Source organism: Narcine bancroftii, chromosome 14, assembly GCF_036971445.1.
Source record: "Narcine bancroftii isolate sNarBan1 chromosome 14, sNarBan1.hap1, whole genome shotgun sequence".
NCBI classification, from domain to species: Eukaryota; Metazoa; Chordata; class Chondrichthyes; order Torpediniformes; family Narcinidae; genus Narcine; species Narcine bancroftii.
The window spans coordinates 19,685,279-19,704,790 of NC_091482.1; the positions used below are offsets into that span (position 1 = coordinate 19,685,279).

General features: G+C 40.4%; 1 protein-coding gene across 1 annotated transcript in view; it reads left to right on the forward strand.

Moving 5' to 3' along the window:
* Positions 1-19,512, forward strand: part of LOC138749173 (double C2-like domain-containing protein beta) — a 210,317-nt gene that overhangs the window by 155,017 nt on the left and 35,788 nt on the right. The window contains exons 5-6 of the mRNA XM_069910187.1: positions 12,844-12,970; positions 16,029-16,186. Coding sequence (XP_069766288.1) covers positions 12,844-12,970; positions 16,029-16,186 — 285 coding nt within the window. The remainder of the gene's footprint in view (positions 1-12,843; positions 12,971-16,028; positions 16,187-19,512) is intronic.

Genomic DNA, 19,512 nt, shown 5'->3' on the forward strand with positions numbered 1-19,512 from the left:
AGAGTCAGGGTATTTCTAAAACTTTGAAATTTGCGTCACCTGGCCTTTCCGTACAATGACTGCTAACAAGCCCTAACAAGCATCTTTGCTGTTCAGATGTTCCAGGGCTTTGTGAAGGGCCAGTGAGATGGAGATAGACCTTTGGCTGCAATAGGTGAACAGGAACGTATCCATGTCACCACTCAGACAGGAGCTGATCTGCTTCATTACCAGCCTTTCAAAACATTTCATCACTGTTGATGAAAGTGCTATTGGTCAATAGTGCATTAAAACAGGTTACTGCACTCTTCTAGGGCGTCGGTATGATTGACACTTGTTTGGAACAAGTGGGTACCACACCCTGCTGGAGTGAGATATTGAAGATATCTGTGAATACCTTAGTAAGTTGATCAGGCCAGATCTTTAGTACTTAGCCAGGTACTCCATCCAGGCCAGATGCTTTCCTCAGATTAATTTTCCTGAAGGCAGCATGCGTGCCATCCTCAGATGTAGACAGGGTGCATTCGTCAGGGGTGGTTCTTCACTGTTGTCAAATCGGGCATAGAAGGCATTGAGTTCCTCTGGGAGAGAAGTTTTGCTGTCAGCTATTTTACCAGATTTGAGTTTTTAACAGGTTTAGGCATTCAAGCCCTGCCACAGCTGTTGGGTGCCCATTGTTGTTTCCATTTTCATGCGTAATCTCCACATTGCCCAGGAAATAACCTTCTGCAGGTCATACCTGCTCCTGCTGTACTGATCTGGATCTCCGGAGTTAAATGTCTGCGATCTGGCTCTCGGCAGGTTCCGGATTTCATTGTTCATCCTGGGCTTCTAGTTGGGGAAAAGCCTGAATGATTTGGTGGGGACATTTTCATCCACAGCTGTTTACACAAAGTGTGACAGCCTTAGAGATCTTGTTCAGGTTCTCATACGTGCTGTGTGAGTGTATATTTATATACTCTCTCTCTCTTTTACTTTCTGGAGACAATAAATGAGCTCACTGAAAGGCTCGTTTTGGGGATCTTATAACTCTATTTAGTCCAAACGTTGAAGGTGACCACATTCGAAACAAAGGAAATATGTTGCCATAGGAACTGCAAATTTTCCTCTCACTCACGAGGAAACCCCTTTACACATCAATGGTTCATGAGGCTAATGACAGCAAGCAGTGCTGAACCAGCCATGATTTATAATCACTGCCAACACGGTTGACGTTCTTTGGGTTTGTTCAGGCTATAGGGGCAAAACAACTGAGTTGATTTAGCATTATATATTATCTGCATTTTATTGATAAGGGCTCAGATGCAGCTCAGAGGAGAATTTTAACAGTAGCCCATGGATAAAAGTGATGGTTATTTTTAATAAAATAACAAAGCCCTGTGTAGCTTGAGACGGCATTGATAAAATTAATATAAAGGAGCCTGGTTGGTGAAGACACCTAAATTTAATAAAAAGCAGATTTTATGTTGATTCAAATCACCTTTCCTTGTCAAAGTTCAATGATTTCAAAACTATCTGATGAAAATGTCTCCAGAGACATTATCGCTCATCTCATTGTTGCAGCAGGAAGCCACGTTTTTCATGCTACCTGCGGACGAAGTCACGTGCTTTAGCTGCCGCTTATTGCATACCTTTCTAAATGCTTGGACCCCGATCAGAATGATGTGTTCCTTACTTCATCTCTTAAAATTATTCTTTCTTGCAAAGTTGACAACTCTCTCCTGCTGGGGTTGGCCATAATTCTTCCCTTCATGAAATGTATCAAAAATCTCTAACCACAAATTAGACCTGGAATTACCATAACTTGAGGAGTTACTGGTATGATAGGTCCTTGTATCAATCGTTTCATTCCTCCAACTATAATGTCTGATGGAAAACCAAGGAAATTGATAGGCAGCGAGAGATTAATCTAGAATTGTTGTAATTGATCTCAAGTCAAAAAATCCACTTGGGAACTGGATTTAAGATCCTGGAACTGTGGGGTAACATTTTAAGTCATAGAATTATTACAACACGAGAGGAAACTATTTGCCTTCAAGTAGAAAATCCCATCCATCCAATTTATCCATTATTTCCACAGGGCTTCTAAACTAATCTCTCTCTAATTCCCTTTTGATGCCTTTGATTGGTTCTGCTTCCATCACCCCCAGAGCCAGTGAATCGCAGATCGCAACTACTCTCTGGGGGGTGGGGGGGAAAGGTATTTCCCCTTGAATAATTCCCCCATGTTTTGTAAATCTGTGCAGACTGTTGAAGCTGGAGCAAAAGTCTAACTAATGGAGGGATTCAGCAGATTGGACTGGGTGGGGTGTGGGTGGGGGGTTTGAAGGAATTATCAACTTTTTATGTCAACACCTTACATCAGTATATTTAGCAGTTTGGATTTTTTTTCTTATAAATCTATCTAGGTTTTTTTTTAATGGCATCTCTTGTTAAGTTTGCAACACCCATGGATGAAAAGATCTGTTGTGTATCTGGAATCTCCCTTGAATATGAGAAGAGTTGGCTTCTTGAACTGTTACAGTTCATTGGTGCAATTCTAGAATGTGGAACAAATGACAAAGGTTGGTGTTCCTTTTTATTTGGTTGTAGAGACTTCCCAATCGATATCTGCTAAGTGCCTGAGTGGGGTGGAGTAGACAGAGAGCTGAAGGAACCTGAATGAGTTACTGACATCTGGAAACCGAGCACAGAGCTCATGATGAGGGATAAAATTCCTGGATGGGAGGAGTGCAGGTATGGAAGTAAAACACGAAAGTCTGCAGACACCATAGTCGAAGTAAAAGCACAAAGTTGGAGAAACTCAGCAGGTCAAGTGGTGTCCTTTATATAGTGAAGGTACCAAAGTTTGGGGCTTGAGCCCTTCATCAAGATATGGGAAAATGTTGGTAGGCATCTGAACAAAAGCGTGGTGGGAAGGGGTGGTCGCAAAGGCAGGAGGTGATAGATGGAGAAGGATAGAGGGGCAGCAGAGATTAAGAAGAGGGGAAAAGGAGGGAGGAGATCTGGGAAGGGGAGGGGGAAGTGAAGAGCAGGTTAGCAGAAACTAGAAAAGTCGACGTTAATGCCATCTGGCTGGAGACTGTCCAGATGGAAAATCAAAGTTGTTCCTCCAATGTTGGTGGGACAGTACATAAGGCCATGGACAAACATGTGAAGGTGGGAGTATGTTAGCTACTGGGAGGTCTCTGTTACTGTTGCATACAGAGCGAAGGTGCTCCACGAAGCGATCTCCAATCTGCGATCAGTCTCTCCGATGTAGAGAAGGTCACAAAGGGAGCACCAGGTGCAGTAAATCAGTCCAGCAGATACACTTGAAAGGTCCATTTGAGGGAAGTGTGGCCCCCTCCTGCAGCCATAGGGAAAGATGCCGGGAAGGGATGAGTTTATAGAGAGATACTATACAGAAATAAACCCACTAAGTTTGCATCGACCATGAATCATCCATTGCAAGAATGCAATACAAAACCCATTTTTATTTTCTCCACATCCTCATCAACTCTCCCCTATATACAAGGTGAAATTTACCCATGATCAATCAACTCATCAATTCTCATATCTTTGAGCTGTGGTAGGAATCTGGATAATCCTCATGGACAGAGGAAGAATGGGCAAATTCTACAAAGCTAACACCTGAGGTCAAGGTTGAATCAGGGTCAAAGGCCCAGCGGGGCAGTGGTTCTGCGAGCTGCATCTGGATGATGTTGAACTCCTGTATTGAAACTGCACTTGTTAATATAAGTGGGGAATATTTCATCATACTATTGCATTGTCGTTGATGGGCAATCTTGTAAGGATAAGGAAGTATGTTGTTCGTGCAGGATTCCTAGCTGTGGCCTGCTGGCCCCGTATGAATGTGAAAGGCCTAATTAAGATGAGTGTCAAAATGGTGAGATTACCTCTTGTTGAATGTTACTTGGTCTTCATTAGCACATGCCTGAATATTATCCTCTATGTACTGGGATGCAATGCTTCACCATCAGAGAAGTTGCAAATGGAATTAGTCGTATTCATTGAACACAAAATATCATGCTTCTGAGCATCTGATGGGTAAGAAGATAATAAATGAAGCAGTTAGATATTTGGCCCTGGACCACTGATCTAAAGAACTTGTGCAGTAATGTGGAGAGTTTCCCTCAAACTTCTATGGAATTCTGTGTAAAGAGTGCCCTTTCATAAAATGCTCCCTTGATATCAAAGAAAGTCATTAGTTCAGGAATTCAGCTCTTCCATCCACACCTCAACCAAGGCGATAAAGAGGACTGGAACCATGTAATCCAAATAGAATATTTTATATTATGTATAGATAGGTTTTTGGAAGATAGATTGTGGGGTTTTAGGTTACAAACAGATACAAACACTTCAAAACAAATCTCATTTTAAAATGCAAGAGTTATGCATAAGGTGGTGTAAATAAAAATTGTAGAGCATGAAAAGTCTTTGGTTCATTGATCATTCAGGAATTTGATGGCAGCAGGGAAGAAGCTGTCCCTGTGCTGCTGAGTGCTTGTCTTTAGGCTCCTGTACCTCCTTCCCGATGGCAACAGAGTGAAGAGGGCATGGTCTGGGTGGTGGGGGTCTTTGAGGATAGAGGTTGCTCTGCTTTTTTTTAAATTTGCATATAAGGTGGGGTTTTTTTGTGCATAAGATTGCCGTCCTGATGTTGTTGATACCCATGTCAGTTTTCCAAGATCTAAGTCGTTCCTTAGCATCGCATTTCAGTGAATGATTTGGTTTCTCTGACGGTGATGAGTAAGATTTATTTTGACTCTGACGCTCAAAGAACTCCATGGTGCTTTTCATTTAAGGCAATGGGATCTTCAACATTCAGCTCAGTCAAGATTTCAGGCTGTGACGTGCTCTGAGGATTACTTGAGTTTGAGATTGCTTGTTTCAGTTTTATTATCATTAGATTATTCTCTGGCTACTGCCATTCATCTCCTTCCACAGTGAGCAATGACTAGTCTATTAATACAGGTATTCCCTGACTTACAACATACGAGACTTAGGGTCATCCATACATATGACTGAAATTGATTTTTTTTAAAATATATGTAAATATAATTATGCCTTTGGGGATGAAAGTAGGGGCCTATCTATGGAAAATAGCGCCTATGGCAGGGATGGCCAATCTCTCACAAGATCAGGCCTCGGTGGCCGCCATGTCATATTTGACGAACAATAAAACAGATACAGTGAATTTCCGACTTGTGTCCATTTCAAGATACGACCCAGTCGGCCATAACGGAACACGGGCGTAACTTGAGGACTGCCTGTACTTTGATATTCCACGATAACTGAGGAAGTTAGGTACCTTGTCAACATCATTTGCTGCCTAGAAGTCTGGCCTTATCTTGACTGAAAGAAAAAGTGTGAAGCTGTCAAACTTGGCAAGATCTTAAGTCATTGTTGTTAATAGAAAACCAGTAACCTTCAGTAATTAGGTAGAATAGTTCATCGTATCATTCAAAGATATTTGGATTTAGATAAGGATCCGCATGGAAGGTTAATAAGGAAGGTTCAGTCATTAGGAATTAGTAGAGAGATTGTGACATGGGTTCAGAGCTGGCTGGGAGATAGACAGCAGAGAGTCATGGTGGACAACTGCCTGTCAGGTTGGAAGCCTGTGACAAGCAGGGTGCCTCAGGGATCGATGCTGGGTCCCTTGTTGTTTATCATTTATATTAATGATTTAGAGGAGGGTGTGGTTAACTGGGTAAGCAACTATGTGGATGATACGAAAATAGGGGGAGTGGTGGATAGTGAGGTAGATTTTCTTGGATTACAGAAGGATTTGGTTTGTTTGGAAGAGTGGGCTGAAAGATGGCAGATGGAATTCAATGTAGACAAGTGTGAGGTGTTGCATTTCGGTAAAAATAACCAGAATAGGACATATACAGTTAAGAGGAGGGCATTGAGGCACGCAGAGGAGCAAAGGGACCTGGGGGTTATGGTACCGAATTCACTGAAGGTGGATTTCCATGTAGACAGGGTGGTTAAGAAGGCATATGGTATGCTGGCCTTCATAAATCATAGTATAGAGTATAGGAGCTGGGAGGTGAAGCTGCAGCTGTTTAAGGCATTGGTGAGGCCAAGTTTGGAGTACTGTGCTCAGTTCTGGTCTCCAAATTATAGAAAGGATATAGATTATGTGGAGAGGGTGCAGAGAAGGTTTACAAGGATGTTGCCTGGCTTACAGCATCTGGATTACAGGGAGAGATTAAGGAGACTGGGACTTTATTCATTGGAACGTAGATGACTGAGAGAGGACTTGATGGAGGTTTTTTAAATTATGAAAGGAATAGATAGACTAGACATAAACAGACTCTTTCCCCTGAGGGCAGGGGAGGTTGGAACAAGAGGCCATTACTTAAGGGTAAGGGGGCAACACTTAAGGAGAAATATTAGAGGTGGCTTTTTCACTCCGCAAGTGGTGGCAGAATGGAATGATCTTCCGAATGAGATAGTTGCATCAGGGTCCCTTCTGTCATTTAAGAGGAGGTTGGATGTGTACATGGAGGTGAGGGGGTCGGATGGTTAATGGCAGTGAGCGGGAGGTTTGAGCTAGTGGAGTTGTTCTAGTGAACCAGTGCAGACTTGAAAGGCGACATGCCCTGTTTCCGCTCCGTAAATGGTTATATGGTTAGATGATAATAATAATGTAATAAATGCTTCCAAAGGAAGCGCCAGCAAACTTGATCTTTGATTAATCTTGTAATCTCACTCATCCCATCTGAAAATTGATTATTTTTTTAAATAATATTTCTTGAGCGATATTTATCTTCAGTTGTAAGAGTTTGTAAATAAGTACAGAAAAAGTCCAAAAATCCGGATGCCAGAAATCTGAATCACCCGAGAATCTGGACTTCTCGAAAACTCTTGGCTTTTGAGTGCGTGTGTGGCGTTGCATTGCGTAAGCGCCACAGATGAACTGCCTGATAATCTGGAAAATTTTACTGTAAATTGTGCCACTCTTATACAAAGGTTTACAGTACTTCCAAATAAATTGTTTCCGGAAAATATTTCAGTATATTTTTAGGGGAAACAGATAAAGGGGCTGCCATGAACACTTGCTCAATAATCTCACGGTTGATTTTTACAATAAACCTTGTTAAATGCATATTTGCCAGAGCAAACGCTATCTGTTGGCCATTGCCATTGCACTCTATCTTCAATACCTAACAGTAAATTAACTGGATCTTAAATAATTAACAGATTATGTGGGAAATTGGTGGGTGGGAGACTTAGGTTACATTTCTTATTTTGCCATTAAGAAGATTATGTGCTATTAAAATGCATGAAAACATCAAATGGGAAGAAACATCCTGAATACTTTTCAGTAGGAGAACGCAAGAGAGATTACACGCAGACAATGGGAAGGGGTTAGAATTTCTTCAATATTTCTTCCAATTTTTACATGAAGATATGGATGAATTTTCCGGGTCTGCTCACTTGTAACCTGATTGCTGTGGGTGTGAACGTGAAACCAAGATAAGCAGCTGAGCTACTGGACATCCTTTTAAAATGCCAGTCTTTTAAAACTCAGTCTGAGCCCAAAAGGCATCAGGAGATAAGCTGAACCAAGGATTGACAGCTGTTGTCAGTCTGAGCTTCAAGCTCTTTGGAGGTCACTGTAAGTGCATTATTCAGATTTCCAGGTTGGAGACTGCTTAACTACCAGATTACCATGAGAGAAACAGACTGATTACATCCTCAGCTTCAAAACCACACCAGTGGTGAAGGTTATAGAGATAAGCATCCTTATTTCCTAATTCCAGGCATTAGGAACTGATCCTTCAACTGTAAAATTATTTATGATGTTCATGCTAAGCCTGTAAGTAACTTTACTCAGTTGGGCACTGGTGAAACTTATCAAACTTGTTGAATGGTTAACATTAAAGGTAGTGGCCATGTTATATGACTGCAATACAACATAATTGATCGGCTGAAATCGATGTTTGTTAAATAAATTCAGCTAATCTCTTAAGCAAGGTGTGTAAGTGTTTTGAAGAGTTAAAATGTTGAATCTTATTACGTATCTGCAAACTGCAAATTTAATGTCAGCTGCTGAAGCTAAACACAAATGCTAGTCCATGTAATGCCTTTATCTGATCCAGTTGGTGTGTCTGGGGCTTGCTGGATTTTATCAATTATTAAAAAAAACCATTTTCTGTCAATTACCTTTCTAATGCATAAGCCTTGCTCGACTGTTGCACATGACCACTCCTGATGTTTGCTTTGATTCTGCTTTTGATTGTACAAGATGGTTTTAATTTTTTTTTCCACAGAACACAAAACTCAATTGCCTATTTGCTTAAAACAGGACTAAAGTGTAGTGCAAACACACAGGCAATTGCATTTGTTCATCAAAATAAATACCTCAATCAAATATTTGAACACAACAAATTGTGCCAAAAGTATAATCAGATCACAAAATCAATTTTTCAGGAGGTTCTTCATATTGGAATCTAGCTATAAGTTAGAAAGTGATGCAGACTGGCTGTGGCATTGCATTGTTTTATTGATGTGTGCAGTACCTCCTGAAAATGGCTGTGTTAAAATGTATTAAAAACATTTGCAGTGCTAAAAGAAATCCTTCCGTGCAAATCAGTTGAATGCATCTTTGAAGTCCATGAATGAGTCTTTTTACCCACCCCTGCCCTCTAATCAATTATTCTTCTTGCCAAAATACCAGGAGACTGTCATTGTCATTAATGCCAATGACCTTCTATTTGTGACCTTCTTCCCTCAACCCTGTGCCATTTAACTAGTAACAGCTACACCTTTCTCCATCTCTTTTCCCCACGATCTTTCAATAATGCAATAAATCAGCACATCCTCCTCAAAGCTTTTCAGTCCTCCGTTCCCTATATGTTTGGAGTGTTGAAAGGTGCATCTTGGCCTTTATTATCTGCGTTGATGCGTTTTTTTTCAATCTTTGATTTGCAGTAGATTGAAGAGAATGGATTCAGTTGCCATTTGCTGTTGACACACATGGTCTACAAGTCAATTTCCTTCAGAATGCAACAATGCCCCTGAACAAAACCACAGACTCCTCCAGAATAAAGATGTTCTGTTGACCTCTGCCAAACTATTGCCCCTTATCAACTGGCTCCTGCTCTCTACAGAAGCTCACTCAGATTAATGTTCACTGAGACCGTGTCATGCCTGAACTCGAGCAAAATTTAAACACATCCTTTTGAGCACCCTTCTTGCTATGGTTGTTTTTTCCACATCTGAACATTGTTAACTATTTTTTTCACTACTTCCATTTCCTGCTTTTGCTTGTTCCTATTGCAATTCACCTAAATATTGGAGCTAAAAACTAAGTCGCTGACAGAAACACGGAGAGGGTTAGGCACATCAATGGGGAAAGATGCAGAGTTGACATTTCTTCTCGTGTATCCTTCATCAGAACTGGAAAGATGAAAAAAGCAAGCATATTTTATGCTGCAATGGAGTGAAGGCGGAGGGAATATCCATGATAGGTGCGGACCAAGTTGTCAAGATAATAATTACTTCGACAACAGGCAATTAGAGATAGAAAATGGGAAAAAAGTGTGCCCAATTAAATGACCACATCTGTGTAGAGGATAGAAAAAAGTAGTTGTTACCAGACATCATTAAATTGGCTACTGAGGGGTGCAATCTGCTAAGATTGAAGGGGAAGAATTGGTCTTCAAACCTGGACCAATATAGGAGGCAAAGACAGAGAGAGAGTTAATGGCTGGACATAAAAGCATTGGTGTGCAGAGGGATCTGAGTGACCTTACTAGACTGGTAAAAAAGCTGGATGCTATGATAACCATCGTGGGCAGGGCATTGAATGTAAGAGTACGGAAGTCTTGTTACAGCTCTATAAAATTTTGTTTCCACCAGACTGGGAGCATTGTGTGCAATTCTGATCCCATCATTAAATGAAGGATGTGAAATCTTTGGAAAGGGTAGGAAAGAGGATGCTGCCTAGATGAGAGGGTATGAATTATGGAAAAAGGTTGGATACACTCAAGTTCTTTTCTCTGGAGTGTCAATTACAGTACAGAAACAGGCCATATCGGCCCTCCTGTCCATAACCTTTCAACCCCCTCACATCTATGCACTCATCCAACCTCCTCTTAAATGACAAAATTGACCCTGCTGCAACTACCTCTTCCGAAAGGTCATTCCGCTCAGCCACCACTCTCTGAGTGAAGAAGCTACCTCTTATGTTCTTTCTAAAGTTTTGCCCCCTAACCCTTAACTTATGACCCCTTGTTCCAATCTCTCCTACCCTCAAGGGGAAGACCCTATTCACATCTACTCTATCTATTCCCATCATAATTTTATATACTTCTATCAAATTGCCTCTCAACGCTCCAGTGAATAAAGACCAAGTCTACCCAATCTTTCTTCGTATTCTAGATGCTGCAATCCAGGCAACATTTTAGTAAATCTTTTCTGCACCCTCTCTACCTTATTGATATCCTTTTTGTAATTTGGAGACCAGAACTCCACACAATATTCCAAACTTGGCCTCACCAATGCATTGAACAGTCTCAACATCACCTCCCAGCTCCTACATTCTATGCTATGATTTATAAAGGCCAGCATACCAAAAGCCTTCTTCACCACCCTATCTACATGAGAAACCACCTTCAAAGAAAGATGAACCATTATTCCAAGATCCCTCTGTTCCTCTGCATTCCTCAGTGCTCTCCCCTTCCCTGCATATGTCCTATTTTTGGTTATTTTTCACACAGATAGAAGTTTATAAAGTTATGAGAGGCATAGATAAGATAAACAGAATCTTTGAGGATAAAACTGTAATATACCAGAGGAAATATACTTAAAGTGAGGGAGTTTGAAGGGGACATGCAGGGCAAGTTATTTCAGAGATGCTTGAAGCATATACCATAGTGGCTCAAGTGGCTGCTAGATCAAAGCATGAATATTATAGGGAACAGAAGGATATGGATCATGTATAAGAAGCAGAATTTTAATTTAATTTGGGGCACCGTGTTCGATGTAGTCACATGTTCTAAATCAGAGTCCAAGTGGGATGAAGAATTAAGACAACAGGCAACAGAAAATTCAGGGTCTCATCTGTGGATTGAAGACAGGTGGCCCAGAAAACAGTCACCCAATCTGGTTTTTGTTTCTACTTTCATCCTGTACTCTTCAGCATCTATTCCAAACTGTGTTCCTTCTTCTACCTCCCTAAAAGTTCAATCTTAGACAACTGAGATTACAACCCCCAGTTTTCTACTAGCTTGACTTGATTCTGAATATGTTTACCTCTAAAATTTGATTACACTAAAGGTGCAAAATTGATTATATTGTTGTTGAGATGAAGTAGAGTTCCAATAATTTGTATGATTAAGGACAAGTTTATTTGTCACACCATATCTGGAACAGTGAGAAGGGTTCCTCCGCAACAGTCTCACAGGTCAAATCCAGCATCCATAGAGCCACCCATAAGGACCTCTCCCTCCGTGATTCCCCCAACCTTTAATCGTCCTCTTGACACCTTCTCCTGCTGCCCCAGGAAGTCCCGCTCTTGCACCCACACCTACTCCCTCACCACCATTCGGAACCCCAAACAGCCCTTCCAAGTGAAGCAATACTTCATTTGTGTTTCTGCGGGAGTTATCTACTGCATCCAGTGCTCCTATTGTGGCCTTCTCTACTTCGGAAAGACTGAATGCAGACTGGGAGATCGTTTCGCTGAGCTCTGTCTGCATTGGTGACAGAGATCTCCCAGTGATCAACCATTTCAAATATGCACTCCACTCCCATGCTGACATGTCTCTTCAAGGCCTCATGTACAGTCAAACCAAGACCACCCGTCAACTGGAGGAGGTACACCTAATTTTCTGTTTGGGCACTCTTCATCCGGATGGCATTAACATCGACCTCTCTATTTTCTGCTAGCCCACTCCCTGTTCTCCCTCTAGCACTCCACCTCATTCACAAAACCATCTCCCCCCCCCTTGTTTGTGGGTGTGCCCTCACCCCTGCCTTTGGGGCTGCCCCTCACCACCCATCATTTTGTTTGGGCGCCTGCCTACATTTTGTTCATACCTTGATGAAACAAGCCTGAAACGTTGGTTATCTATCTCTGCTTTATGAGGTATACTATTTGACCTGCTAAATTTCTTCAGCATTGTGCTTTTACTTCACTCACATTTTCTGCATACAGCCAGGTAAAGTAGAAGGACAAGAGTGCCATAGCAAAGTTGCAAAGTGGGGGATAAAGGATAAGTTAATTTTTTTTTAAAGTAAGAGCAGCACGTGAAAACTGTTGTGGGGTTCACTTAGGAGCCTGATGACTGTTAAGACCTAACTGCCTTTAAGCCTGTCAGTGCATGACTTCACACTCTTCGCTCTTCTCCCTGAGAAGAGGAGGGAGAAGAGAGAGTGTCTGGAATGTGATGGGTTCTGCAGAATGTTGGCTGCCTTTCCTAGTGGGAGATGTAGATGGTGTCCATGGAGAAGAGCAAAGTTTCCATGATGTTCACCACCTTTTGTTATAATCCAGGGAAAATGTTAGCAAAGTTAATATCAACATGATATTTGTTTCATTATTATGGAAAACCAGTTGTAAATGCTCAACATCTGACAAGAAATTTAAAAAGTATCAAGTTAATCTGTGCAAAAATCACCGTGAATACCTGCTCCTGTTTCTGTTACCTGAGTTTTAATGATTAAAGGATTTCATTGGTTTAATAATTGTACCGGATAGATTCTTTCCAGAGTTTGTTCTTTGCAATTCCCTTCATCAGTTTCAAAGCAATTGTCAAGCATTTATTTCTACCTCTTCCATGTTCACTAATTCACCAGTTTCATGGGGCCAAGCTGGTAATGCTTGCAATCTTATTGATGCAGGATTTCAGTTTGTGATGAAGATAAATTCCGCCATAACGAATTTATTGGTGAGACCAGAATTCCTCTGAAAAGGTTAAAGCCAAATCAAACGAAGAATTTCAACATTTGCCTGGAGAAACAGCTGCCAGTGAGTTTTAATTCTGTTTATAATTTTAATTCTGTTTGTATTGCAGGCCATAATAAAAGGAACCTTGTGGCTATTTAATCAACCAAACATTCATTTCCCTTTCAGGTCAAAATTCCCCATCTAAAGTACAAGATTGGTCTCTTTGTCCTGTTAGAGATTATCAGTATATAAACCATTGGAAGGTTTTGCACTTCCTCAACATATTTTTTTCTACTTGAAATGGGCAGTTCCTTTTTTTGTAATTGAATCCTAAATATTTTTTGATGTTATAATGTTCGTATATTCATAAATATTGATATGCTGCTGTGATTTCGAGCTTAAAGTTATTCCCTTTACAGTTATAGGCTTTTGTTTCTGAAATGTTACCAGCATATTTTCTTAGGAAGCTCAACAATTCTTTTAGATCTAAAGCTAACCATAATTTAATTATGTCCACAAATCTCAGATAGTTCCAAGAAGTTAATTTTGTTTTAAAATTTAGAGATGAAGCACGATAACAGGCCATTTTGGCCCACGAGCCCCTGCTGCCAATTGCATCCAATTAACCTACAACCCCTAGTATGTTTTGAATGGTGGGAGGAAACCGATGCCTCTGGACAGGGAGAATGTACAAACTCTGTACAGACAGCACAGGATTCGAACCTTGGTCCCGATTGCTGGCGCTGTAACTGCATAGCGTTAATCGCTACGCTAACTGGACCACTCCTTAGTATTAGTGACAAACTTCTTTTTGTTTCATGGTCAGAATTAATAGTCATCGATATGAAATCTGAAACTTGGTGGCTAAATGGCTGAGAGATGGATATGACTGTGCATTTGAGAGAGTGAAGTAACACATTCAGTTTCAGATTTTATATTAATAGACGTCAGGAGTGACTGAGATACTCATGAGCAAAGTTTCTGTTCCAATGCTGTACAATTTTATCAAGGTTGAAGCATATAAATTAGTTGACTTTCATTGCCATTGTAGCAACATAAATACTTTAAGGAGACAGACAGCCTAAAACAAAGGATCCAGAAAAATTGTCAATGTGCAGAGATTATGGCATCAACATGTTTTGATTACAACTGCATATTAATTTATTGCTGGTGGAGTGGTTTGAAACTTCCATCAACATGCCATTTGATTGTGGAATGGATGAGAAACTGTATTGTTTAAACCAATGTGGAGATGTATTCCTTCAGAGAAGAATTTCAGGCTGGGATGAAAAGATGGGGTGAAAGTAGCCCTTGACAAAGCTGTGAAAAGGGCAATAATTTGTATTTGCTGTCAATCCATAGAAAAGACAACTGGACACAGTCTAAGATTGAATGTCAGTCTGTTATTACACATGCTGTGCTTTAATTTAGCACCCCCCCACCCCCCTCCCTGTCTTGATTCAACAGAAAGCACACTGCCTGTTCAAAAATAAATGATCAATTATATTTCGTTAGTTTTTCTTAAGAAAAACCTTTTATATTTCCTTGCCAATGCATTAATTGTATTTTTTGAGGGGCACTTTTTGAATTTACAAGAACAGAGTGTAAAAAGAGACATTTCCTGAGTGGTCTTGCCCATATAAGGCAGAAACCATGTATTTGCATTAATCCATGTTTCCAATGTAAAATTGTTCATGAGAAACTGCACAAAAATGGCAAACATTCAATTTAGCCCCCACCTCCCTAAACTGCACAGGTTCCATCGTTGTATTTTTCCCAGCATCTGTCAGATGAAGCTTCCTGCAGCAAACTGTTGCATATTGTTAAATGCCATTTACTTTAATTTATCTCTTCTAGAAACCCTCTCAGGTTGCCAAAGGATGGTGTAATTTTCCATCATTACTACATTCAGGGTGCTTGACTGACTACCCTCTCTGACAACATGACCGACTGAAATGAAAAGAATGTTAATGCAATTCAAGTTGCTAGAACGGTCATTTTCCACTGAGTGCAGAAATAAACAAAATTGTTCGTGACATGTTAAGTATCAAACCATACAATATTCCCTGTTGAATATCCAGTCCCTTTAAATCTTCACCGAAGTTCTTCCACCAGCTGCAAATCTCAATGATCAGGTAATTTTGCAACATGTATACTTCTATAAATTATTTTTCAAAAATGAAAAAATTAGTGCAAAAGAAGAGAAAGTGAGGTGTGTGTCTGTGGTCCATTGTTCATTCATAAATCTGATGCCAGAGGAGAAGAAGCCGTTTTTGTATCACTGGGTGTTCATCTTCAGGCTCCTTATACCTCCTTCCAGATGGTAGCAGTGTGAAGAGGGCATGGCCTGGGTGGCGGGGGTCGCTTGAGAATGGACGTTGCTTTTGTAAGACACCACCTCTTGCGGATGTCCTCATTGGAGTGAAGAATGGTGCCCATGGTGGCACTGGCTGAGTTCACATCTCTCTAGTCATTTTCAGTCCTGTGTGTTGGCACCTCTCTACCAGACAGTGATGCCACCAGTTAGGATGCTCCCTGCGGTCCACCTGTAGAGTCTTTGGTGACATACCAAATCTCCTCAAGTTCTTCGCGAAGTATAACCACAGACAAGCCTTCCTCATGATTTCATGGTGGCCTCAGGACAGATCTTCAGAGATGTTGAATTTGAATTTCTTAAGCTTTTCAACTGCTGACCCCTCATCTTCTCTTGATTTCCCTCTCCTGAAGACCACAGTCAGTTCTTTTGTTTTGCTAAGGTTGTTGTTGTGACACCACTCAACTAGTTGATCTATCTCACTCTTCACCATTCACTCAACAAATGTCATTTCAATGTAGTCTTGTTGGTGCACTTTTCCAAAAACCAGTTACAGGAGAAGACAAACTGATGTTCTAAGATCTACAATTTTATATTTTCAGTGATAATGCAATCAAAAACTATAATCTGGATACAGAGCATGCATTTAAAGAAGGGAGAAGCATTGGCCTCTAACTACCATTTCAGAAAGCAAGGGAATATTCCCGAGAAGGTTCGATGTGGACATATCAGCAGAAGAAAACTGATGATCTACAACCTCCATTAGTGAGCGCATGAAATTCTTGGCCCATTACATGACTAAGTTAACACTGTGCCTCTTTACAGATAGATAAAACAGAAGACAAGTCATTGGAAGAGCGTGGTCGGATTCTCATTTCTTTGAAGTACAGCTCACAGAAAACTGGGCTTGTTGTTGGCATTGCACGGTGCGCGCATTTAGCAGCTATGGATGCAAATGGCTACTCAGATCCTTACGTAAAAACGTAAGTAACAAACTATATTGTGTACTCATCTGGAGCTTCTTGAACTCGGAAGTTCCGTTTAAAAATCATAACTCGTGTAAAGATTGTATTTGTGGTAGGAACAAACTTGCAAAAGGATAAAGTTATTGAAAACACCCTGCCATTCTCAAAATCATTCTAACTCCAGGGGTCCTGTGCAATTTCAGGCCACGTTTAAATCTAAAAATTGTCTCGCCCCCGGAATGTTGCACAATTAATGATGCATTACCGATGTTCCTTTAGGTGTATGGAAAAAGAAATGTAACCACTTACAGCCAATGTCTGTGTGAAGCAACTTCAGTAATGCACTGTGACACAGCCACTGATGGAATATCGAGTTAGAATTCCAAGGGGAATCACAAGATTCGTGCTCGTTCTTTCCCCTCATGGCTGGATGATTTGAGAGATAGAAACTTTGCCATGAGCATGGTTTAAATTAGTTTGAAACAATTTCAGTATCTTTGTTCTCAGTTTGGTTCTGATGATCTCTTCTGCTCCTCAAACCAGAAATGGCAATTGAAAACGGACTGTGTCAGATCAGATACTATTTTATTGTCATGTAATAAAACAGGGATGTAATATTGCATGAAATTGCCTTTAGTCAAGTTTCGCCATTAGCATTGCCCGGCGCCCCTTATAGTCAGAAAAAGAGAAGCAAAAGAGAGTTGTATCAGAGTCGTTGAGTGACAGTAGATTCTCCTCCAGCACTACTGTAACCTCTTCAGCCACACAAGACTCCAGTTCAGTTCAAACCAATCTGTGTTCCATTGGAATATCTGTTGTGCACCAAATTTGTGAAATTATTATCCAATTGAGTATAAAAAGCAATGGATGTTTTGGCTCAAGATCCTTCATCAGGGTTGAGTAAGGGGACTTGTCACATGATGAAGTTGTCTGATCAGATTGGCCTCCTCCAAAGTGACTATCAGGGCCACATATCTAAAAACTAGCTCAGAGTTAGTGTGACTTTTTAAAAAATTTGTCTGCCAAAGAAAGGGTGGCACAGGTAAATCTTTTGTAGGGATGTCAGTGAAAACAGAATCTATGCCCCAGGAAAAACCCTTTAAATTAAGGACGATTTCCGACTTCCCATGTGATGTACGAGCTTTACTGAGAGTGAACAACAAAGGATATCAATTACGATCCTTTGATCAAATCGTTGTTGACAATCACATGCAGGAAATATGATGGAGAAGTCACAGACTCATTTGGGTTTCGCATGATAGAAAATAACTAGCCTTCTTCTAGTGGACCCAGTAAATCAGTGCAAACATTTTGAAACAAATGCAAAATATTTTTAATAGCAATTTTCACTGTGTAATTCTTTTATTCTAATCTGATTTCTGATCTAAAATGAATACTTAATTCAGAAATGATATATATAATTTTAGAAGTACAGTACAACTCCGATTATCTGAAATGGTTGGGTCCAGATCTATTTTGGATCTCTGAATTTTTTGGATAACGGTCATTTTTTTAAAAATAGCCCAGTAGTAACAGCAAATCACTTGTATCAATGTTTAAACAAGGGAAGGCATTTTACACATTAAAATAATGTTTAATTCTCACCAAAAAAAATGCTGGCATCCCCAACATGTCCCCACTGCTGCCGCCGATCCACAGGGATGTTTCCCAGGCCAGTAGAACACTTACTGGCGAGTCGGGGTGCTCCTGTCTCCCCGTGGGCTCATTCTGGCAGGGGCTCTTCTGGCTTCGGGGCCACTCCAGCGCCTCACGGGCCAACTCAGGGCAGTGGCGGCTCAATGCGGGATCATTTGGCCTCCTTGGTTATCCACAATCCCCCATGAAACTGGAGCCACTCTAGCATTGCCAGCATCAGGGAAAAGCAAATGCCTGGGAGGCCACTCTCCTTGAAAAAAAAATGCCATGACAAAGATACTCCTCCGACCACTTGCGGATAAATGAGAATTTCAGATAATTGGAGTTGTACTGTAGTGAAAAACATTTAGACACATTATAGACCAGATGAGCATTGTGCAGTTTCCATTATTTTCTTCTGTAGAATAATAAATTGAGTCCTTCAGTCTCTTTTCTGAGTGTTGATATCAATATTAATTGTTGACAATGGTAACTGAATTCTCATTTCTTCTTCCATCCTTCTTTCCCTCTGGCATTCCTTAAATGTATCTATTCCCAATTCCAGGCAATTCCTCCCTGTCTGTCACCAATCTACTTTTGCAGATGTCGTGTCTTAATTTCATCTTGCCTTACAGGGGCACACATTAAATTAATGTGTTAATAAATATTTTGAATATGACAGCTATCCCTGCAAGAGATATATCTCCATTGTGAGAACACCTGCAGTTCCAATTTTTGAGAGTTCTATTCACTTCAGGGTGTGAAGACTGAGCACTTGCAACTTTTGAAAGTTCTTTCACATAAAAGGAGAAAGCATTTGACCTTTAGTTTTAGTGTTCTAATGTAAATTTGATTGTATGTAGAAGTTTTGACTGTCAGGGCTAATTAACAGTCACAATGTAAACCCATGATCACGGGCAGCTGAACCCACAAGGGGAAATTGAAATAATTCCATGAACTACATTATTCATGTTTTTTTAAAATGGTTTCTTCAAAGCCTACGCCCAACAGTGATGCTTAAGTGGATACAAACCCCCATAATACCAGGCTGTTTATAAAAGTAGGATTTATATCAATACAGGTCTAATACTGTGTTGCAATGCAAGGTCTGGAGCTGATGTGTTCTTCTTGTGAAGCCTCAAGATACAAGAATTACCAATAAAAGTGCCACAATGAATTTGTGCAATGCATGCACATCGGATAAAGCTCTGAAAAAATAGCTCAGTCATAATTTCTGCACTTTAGATAATACTGACAATAAAAACGTGGTAGAGGGCAGGGCATTAATTTGAGCGCCCATTGTAGATAATATAAACTAATTTATTAACACCAAAATATATATATTGGAATGCAGAAGCAAAATAATTGAAAGGACTATTATTTATTCTTAAGAATCCTACTACAAATATTGGCATTTTGATACCATTTGGTATTTTCTTTAACATGAAATAATTTACAATGAATTGAGAAGTATTAAATATTATGCAATGAATATGCCCTGTAGAGCTGAAGGATGAAGGGTAATCTCATGGAGATATACTGAGAGAAATAAATTGGGTGAATGCAGAGTCTTTTTCCCAGAGTAGGGGCACCAGTAACCAGAGAACATGGGTTTAAGGTGAGTTGGGGGGGGGGCGCGGGGTGTGGGGGGAGAGATCTAACAAGAACCTGAGAGCTAAACTTTTTTTTACACACACAAAGGGTGGTGT